The sequence below is a fragment of the Coffea eugenioides genome, unplaced genomic scaffold (assembly GCF_003713205.1).
Source record: "Coffea eugenioides isolate CCC68of unplaced genomic scaffold, Ceug_1.0 ScVebR1_1915;HRSCAF=2850, whole genome shotgun sequence".
In the NCBI taxonomy this organism is placed as follows: Eukaryota; Viridiplantae; Streptophyta; class Magnoliopsida; order Gentianales; family Rubiaceae; genus Coffea; species Coffea eugenioides.
In genome coordinates, this window is record NW_020862354.1 from 50,826 (window position 1) to 59,281 (window position 8,456).

Consider the following 8,456-nt stretch of genomic DNA (forward strand, 5'->3'; position numbering starts at 1 on the left):
AAACTTATCCCAAATAATATTTCGCTTGCATCATAAACACATTTTCTAACCCACTTTTTTATATTTCCAACTACCTTTTTATCTCACATACATCACATCACAAAAAGTGCTACAGTAATTATTCCAAATAATATTTCAAATAATACCCTATTCAAACAAAAAAGCTTTCCAAAATCTGCAAAAAATAAGTACGCCTCATGTCGTACTTAACATAATTACGCCGTAATAACAAACAGCAGCAGTTAACTGAAACTTCCAAAGGCGTTTCCGTTGACTAAGACTTTTCCCCTCTCTCTTTCTCTGCACCTGCCAAAACTGAATCAGTAGTCAGTCCTTTTGAATTCCAATTTAGCTCATTTAACTCTATCAGCCTCTCAATGATCATTCGTTCTGTACTCTATCTTTCAAGAAATTGTCAGAACAAAAAAAATTAAGTTCTGGGATTCTCTACTTTCTCAGATAAAGTTCTGGGATTTTCTTGATTTTGGTTTCTGACATATTATACGAGTGTTCAAATTTTTTCCGGGAAATCTCAGGGGTGGCAAGCCAGGAAAGTCAAGTTGGAGCTGATTGCTGATAAAAATTGAATTTTGGGAACTGGGACTGATTGAGTAGTTTTGATTAGTACATTTGGATTTCCGATGGGTTCAAGAAAGAATAGAACTTCTGCTATTAATGAAGCCACAGAGTTCTTTAACCAGCTGTTAGTGGATAAGCCTCTTTTGCCTCTCGTAGTTCCCCTGTTGTTTGTACTTTGGGGTATTGAGAAGTGGTTTTTCTCTCTCTCAAATTGGGTTCCTTTGGCCGTTGCAGTCTGGGCTACTATTCAGGTAGCTTCTTATACCATTTTATTTTTCTGAGTTTGGTGAATTATGATGTCTTCTTCATACTTCAATCCTTGAGTTACTCTTGTTTTCTTTGTCTAAATGGTTGTGCAAAATCTTGAAACTATAAGGTTGAATGTGCTTGATCATTTGGACTTAATTGGCTTCTGAGATTTTCTCTGTCTCTGTTCTGGATCTTTCACCTGTGCTTAGTGAAATAAAGTTTTGGTTTTCTTAAACCAGATTTTTTTTTTCTATATTATTCACTGAATACCGTGTTTTCCACTACTACTTTTCATTTTGGTTGCCTGATTGCTATTTTTTTTATATCAAATTTCAGAGGTTGTAGGTTCTCTAATTCTCAAATCATCTATCAAATAAGTAATGATTTAAAAATTTTCTTAACAGAAAAGTAATAGGGAGCCAGGCATTCAGCAAGTGATGAAGACTTAACTCAAGAATCGCTGCTTTCGAGTGTCACGCTAGTATTTGCTTTGTTAGTTGGCTTTCATTGTTCTTTATTTTTATTTTAGTTGGTCGATGTCTTTATGTCATGGTTTTGTGCGTTTTTGTTTGTACAACATCCACACAAGCACCTTTTCTCTTTAAATTGCTTGCAGCTTTTTGTCCGCAAAGTGGATTGTTCGTGCTTTTCTTCTTAATTTCTACAATCTGAAACTTCTAAAAGTTATTAACAGTGGACGTCCACCAGAATTCTGTTCAATTTATCCATCCCTGCAATGGGATGCCCTTCTAAATTTGAAATTAAGGACTTTAGAGATCATTGTAACCATGATAAGATTGTCTTGAGGCTTCCAAGATCTAGGTTTGTGGCCTAAAGTTTTTATGAGCGTCAGTTACTGTGAAGAAAATTATTAAACAGAAAAAGGTGTGGCTGGTGACAAATTGTTGAATAAATTTTTAAGATTTTATCTCAAATGAGAAAATGACTGTAACGTAGGTTGAACTGGATATAGGCTTTCTCAATATCATAGCATAACTAATCACATATCTTTAACTAATTGCGCATAACAGAAGATGTTAACATTTTCCAAGGAAAATTTGGGCCATAATCTTTAGGTAGATTCTCTCCTTGTTTCCTAATATAAATGGTGGAAGCATGTCAGTTATTATTGGCTTCAGCATCCCTGGATGAAAGTTCTTTCCTTTTTTTTTTTTTTTCTCTGCCTTGCTTCTTATAGTACACTTGCTCCGTGTATGAATGAACAGAAGCACGAGCTGTTTTGGGGGTGGGGTCGGGGGCGGTCTGTCAGGGATTGGCAACACAACTTCACATTCCAGTGGGCTGACACTTTCTCTTTGTTACTTGATTCAGCATTTACAGCATAGCTTTAATTGCAAGATAGAATATTGATGTAGGAAATACATGGCTGTAACATGAGTTGTCAACCTTCCCAATTTGCAGTATGGGAGTTATCAACGTCGTATTCTCACAGAAGACTTGAACACAAAATGGAAGCAACTGATACTACAGACCTCGGTAATTTTCTTTTTCATTTTCTTATGTAGATCTGCATGTCAAATAGGCAACTAACCGCAGACTTGATTTTTCATATTTCTGTACAGTCAACAACACCTTTGGAGCACTGTGAGTGGCTCAACGTGCTGTTAACAGAAGTTTGGCCCAACTATATTGGGCCTAAGCTCTCCTTAAGGTTCGCTTCTATTGTCGAGGTGAGTTCTCCTCTCTCTCCCTCTCTCTGAAGGTAATTTTTATTGTATTTGAAAAACTAGTTTTTGAAAAACACTCCAAAAACAGGGGATCCAAACAGAGCCGAAATTTTTTATTATTTTTTATTTTCTTTTATTTTTGAAGATGCAAGATGCATGAACTTGCATGATGTTGCATGATGTAACAAAAGTTGTAAAATTGGTGTCAAGCATTTTTTTCCCGTTGTAATACCAATAGCACTAACCATTGGAATCTTCTTGGTGGAATAATTTGCATTTTTGTAGAGTTTTTGGTCAACTTTCATCTTTTATGCTATAGGTCATTGTTTTAGTGAGAAATGCGGCAAATAAAGCTTCTCCTGATGAATTGCTTGATTGGTTAGTTCTTCTTGTGGTTGGCATTCACATCATAGAATAATTATCTAAATTCATTTGTACTTGTTAACGTGCAGAGACGTTTAAAGCATAGAAAGCCAAGCCTGATTGTAAGTATCTTCACTTTTCCATCATGTGACAGAATTTGCATCCATGCAGAGTCTAAAGATGTTACTGCTAAAACTGCTGTCCTTTTTCAGGAAAAGATTGAATTGCAGGAATTTTCGTTAGGTTCACACCCACCTATCTTAGGTATTCATGGGGCTAGTTGGTCAACTTCAGGTGATCAGGTGTGCTTTTCTTGCTTAGATGTCAAACTTTTACCATATTCAATTCTTAGTTATCAAACTTTAGTAATTCTTGGAATGGCGGATTTGCCAATCTGAATTGTAGCTTTTGTTTTCTATGAAAAATCTATGTCAAAATGTGTTAACGCTGCTAATTGTTGACATATGGAATGAGGAAACGCATGATGTTGGGGGGAGAAAAGAGAGGGCTACTAAGCAAATGTGTATTTGGTTGGTATTAGGAGAACTTTGCAAAAGCTGAATAAAATTTCCAACTATAGCACCCTGATAAAAGCTTCTCAAAATTCAGGGATATAATTCAATAAATATAGATACTTTTCCTTGCTATTAAACATGTTGATATGTTATGACTAGACTAGTTGTGGCTGCTGATGTCCGAAGGATAAAGATAAGGAAGCTATAAAGATTTCTTGAGAGTTTTGATACAGTTCATGTTGTGTCATTTCTGCTATTTAGCTATAGTGTATCTATATCTTACTTGAGCTTTTCAAGCGTTGAAATATATATCCTTTATTTTGCTTGTAAGGCTAATCATAAGTGTTTCCTCATTAATTTTATTTAGGATTAGATGAATTGTTTGCTGATGCCTGCTTATGTTTACAGAGAATTCTGCGTTTCGGTTTCAACTGGGATGCTACAGACATGAGCATTATGTTGTCCGTTAAGTTGGCAAAACCACTCATGGGAACTGCACGAATTGTTATCAATAACATGCACATCAAGGGTGATGTATGCACTATACTACGTCCTCATTTTTGTAATGAATCTTGAACGGCTAATTTTAAGTTGAATCTCTAGAAGAAAAACAAGGAGTTTTGGCAAAATAACAGCTTTTGGGATGGTTTTTCCCTTGGGGAAGTGTTTCTCAATCCAAAGCTCCAGATTTGAGCTTCACTGATTAAAGCCTAGATAACTAACTAACCCAAAAGTCTGATGTCTGCACCTCTTCTCTCGCACGCCCTCACCAACCCCCCCTCCCACTACTCTCCAAAAAAAAAAAACACCATATATTCAATGGAATGCTTTTGTTACAAAAGTATAGGATGAGCATGAAGTTATTTCTCAGACTTCATCACTTATATATGTGGGACTTTTAGCTACATGGAGGAGGTCTTGGAGTCTAGATTTCACATTGTAATTTATTTATTCAATTATTGCTTTTGTTGACATCTAAAGTCTCTTTGCTAAATTTACATTTACAGATGCTTTTAATGCCGATCCTGGATGGAAGAGCACTTTTATACTCATTTATGTCTACTCCAGAGGTGAGACTAGATGTCGCTTTTGGAAGTGGTGGAAGCCAATCTCTACCTGGAACAGAACTTCCGGGTGTCTCTTCATGGCTGGTATGATAATGCATTGAATAGATTTTTCAAATTGCTTTAAAGAACGCTCAAAAAATTGAACTTGAAGTTCTAATTTCTTAGTTTCATATACTTTACATTCATAGTTGAATATTGGCTGCTTGAACAAGAATATTTTAGCTTTGTAAAAAAAGCAGTCAAGACAAGAAAATGTCTTAGTGAGCTCTGTGTATTTTGTAACAGGTTAAACTTGTTTCTGACACAATAAGTAAAAGGATGGTTGAACCTCGTCGTAACTGTCTTGCTTTGCCAGCGGTAGACTTGTATAAGAAAGCTGTAGGCGGTGTACTGTATGTTACAGTGATTTCTGCTAGCAAACTTTCTAGGAATAACTTGAAGGGAAGCCCCACAAAAAGACAACAGAGCTCAGTGGTAAATGGACATAAGGAAGATCACCTTGATGACAAAGATTTGAGGACCTTTGTGGAGGTTGAACTTGAAGAGTTGACCAGGAAAACAAATGAGCGACGAGGATCTAGTCCCAGCTGGGATTCAACATTTAATATGGTTCTACATGACAACTCAGGAGTTGTTAGGTTCAATCTTTATGAGTGCACTCCGGGTAGTGTAAAGTATGACTTCCTAACAAGCCGTGAAGTCAAGGTACACTTAATTTGTTATTCTTTCTTCCAACTTATAGAAATCATTTTATCTTTCAAATGCATGGGTTTGATGGGTTTCATGTGCTGGGATTGCATGCTATATTAACCAATGAAGAAGCATTATTTGGTAATTGTAAGACTTGTTTTATCCAACTTGTTTTTCCAGCTGTGGACAAGGCTTTATTCTTCCATCCAGATACTTTTTTTTTTAAAAAAATAATTTTCTGAATAGTGAAAATTTTTTCTCAAAATGCATGGATTTTCTAGTCTCCAAAGGCAGCATATAACAAAAATTCACCATTGTGTTTCTGTTTGCAATCCATTAATGGAACAACATGAAAAATTACATCATGAATTACCACCCAAAAAAAAAAAAGAGAAAGAGAATTCTTTATTTTAATCTTCACATCAATTCCATGTTAATGAAGTGTCTAATCTATTTCCACGAACATAGATAAGATATGTTGCGGATGACTCAACAATATTCTGGGCAACTGGTGCGGACTCCACCGTGATAGCGAAGCGTGCGGAGATTTGTGGAAAAGAAGTCGAGATGACTGTTCCTTTTGAGGGAATAAATTCTGGAGAGGTATGAACGTCTATGAGCTTTCTTGCGTGCTGGGGATGTTTTGAGTAATGTTAATTTATGCGTTCCACTATATTCACAAAATATGCATGTCTTAGCTTATTCCTCTGAGATAAAGCTATATTAGTGAGTGAAGGTCCTCAATTCGTGTTCACCTGCCTTTCCATTTTTTTTTCTTGAAACAATAATTGTATTGATAGTGTCAAATGTATACAATATCTGGACAAAGGTTCAATGAGCTATACAAAAGTGCACATTAGCACAGAAGAACAGAATTGATCCATTTTTTATTTTGACAAATTCTTAAAGCATAATTACTAAGAGATGTAGTGATATCATTTTTCAACTGCCTTGGCACATAAAGTGGAACTCACTCAATTAGATGCCTGAGACACCATGCCTTTGTTCTCGAGCTTTTTCTTGTTATTTTTAGTTTTGATCCTGGTTGGTCAGGGTTGAGGGGAGGGTGGGAAGGGTTGATAGGAGGATGTTGGCTATTTCATCCTCCTGCTCTGTGTCTATGTACTCCCCCCCCCCTCCTCCTCCTCCTCTTCTTCTTTCTCTTTCCAAACTGCAAATATGTGCTCTGGTCTCTCCTTGAAAGCTTCAGTTTCACATCAATCAATTAAAGATAAATATGAGAGGAAATACATCAGCAACCAATTAAAGATAGCTTGAATAAACAGGATATACATCAGGAATTAAAGATAAAGACGAGACGCTTTTGGTAATGTGAAAGTTTGGGTCATCCTTCCACGAAGTTTAAATTCTTCCAATCATTGTCAAACAATTCTGAATGTGATGAATATACAGTACAATGTCAATCTCATATGTTGCAGTTTTCACTTATTTAAGTTGTTTTTTTTCCTCCTATTGTACTAACATCATATGAAATATCTTATTTAAAATACTGGACATGCCTAAAGGTTTCATTCTTTTAGCTCATCAAGCATGCACAAGATATAATTCTTGTTAAGATTTTCCTCAATAAGAGCATGAACTGACAGAGCTACTTTTTTGCTTGGAATGACATCTGCAGTTGAAAGTGAAACTTGTCTTGAAAGAATGGCATTTTTCTGATGGTTCACATAGCATGAATGGTTCAAGGATTGGCTCAAGGCAAGCACTCAATGGGTCATCAAAATTTCTTCCAACAACAGGAAGAAAAATTTATGTAACTGTTATAGAAGGAAAAAACCTTGTTGTGAAAGACAGACTTGGGAAGTCAGACCCTTTTGTTAAATTGCAGTACGGGAAGGTACAATCCTTTTCTCTGTCCCTTAATCAAGCCCTTCTAACCCTTGTTGGACTCAGTTACTCTCTGTATTTTAATAAAATTGTGATCCCTTTCTTGAAGAAAATACTATATCATTGATTGATTAAAAAGCAAATTTGATCATTGCACTATGCGAGGCACATGATGTTAACATCCACTAATGTAGACTACTGATACTAGAATTGTGATGGTGATAAATCTTCTTTTCAGGCAATTCGAAGAACTAGAACTGTCCCACATACTTCAGATCCTACTTGGAATCAGAAGTTTGAATTTGATGAAATAGGAGATGGTGAATATCTCAAAATAAAATGCTATAATGAAGAAACATTCAGAGAAGAAAGCATAGGTGGTGCTCGAGTAAATATGGAAGGCCTTGTTGAGGGATCAGCAAGGGATGTTTGGATCCCTCTTGAAAAAGTGAATTCCGGAGAGCTGCATCTTCATATAGAAGCAGTGAGAGTTGAGGATAATGAAGGATCAAAGGTGTGCCAAATTAAAATTTCAGCTTGTTCATGTTTCCAATTGTCAGATTTTTATTTTTGAAGCAAGACAACCATGGGACTCTGTTTTATTTAGGAGGATTACTGTGTGCCATGCATATTTTTTGTAGATGTACAATGCTCTTAAAATGTCAACATCTAGGCCAGATTTTGGAATAATGCTCTGTTGCTAGTAAAATGCTTCTACAATGCAAATCTTTGTAGATGTGCATTTTTAGAGCATTTATGTGATTATACATCTCTGGTTGCAATGTCATTGACTTCACTATATTCTCAGTTGCAATTTCATGACTTCAACTCGTATGTTTCCTAACTTTTCAACCACTTTTTGTGTTTTACCAGGGGTTGCACAGATCTACAGACAATGGATTGGTTGAGCTTGTTCTTATTGAAGGAAGAGATCTCTTTGCTGCTGATCTGAGAGGAACAAGTGATCCATATGTGAGAGTACACTACGGAAACTTGAAGAGGAGGACTAAGGTTAGAAAATGTGTTATTTGCAAAATTGCTTTTCTTGTTAGTCTAGCTCTTTATTACCAATATATGGTTTCTCTTTGGCTCTATGATTATAAATTGCTGACATTAGTGGTTTCCAACACCGCACGACTATGTTGTATGTACTGCAATGTACCCACAACTGTCTTCTACACTTATGGCAGTAAGAAAGGTTTTCAGATCCTTGTCCCATTCCCCAATTTTTTAGATTGGTTGCAAAAACTACTGAATCTATTACATGTTATAGTCCTGAGGTGGACATACCAATCGCATTAATATTTGAATCCAAAAATACTAGTATTATATACTGTTTTATATTTCCGCATTGTTGAACTTGCTTTGTTCTGCTTTTGATTGCAGGTTGTGTATAAAACTCTAAATCCGCAATGGCATCAGACCTTTGAATTTCCTGATGATGGTAGTCCACTTGA

The 8,456-nt window shown here is 36.0% G+C and overlaps 1 protein-coding gene across 1 annotated transcript; it reads left to right on the plus strand.

Moving 5' to 3' along the window:
* Positions 1-287: 287 nt before the first annotated feature.
* Positions 288-8,451, plus strand: LOC113756036 (synaptotagmin-5-like; the record flags this gene model as incomplete). Its single annotated transcript, XM_027299856.1, has 13 exons — positions 288-830; positions 2,251-2,325; positions 2,412-2,519; positions 2,969-3,001; positions 3,092-3,181; positions 3,803-3,928; positions 4,402-4,545; positions 4,747-5,166; positions 5,620-5,754; positions 6,791-7,009; positions 7,238-7,513; positions 7,873-8,010; positions 8,386-8,451. Coding segments are annotated over exons 1-13 (2,019 nt in total), but the record flags the coding sequence as incomplete, so codon positions are not given.
* Between the last annotated feature and the right edge of the window lie 5 nt (positions 8,452-8,456).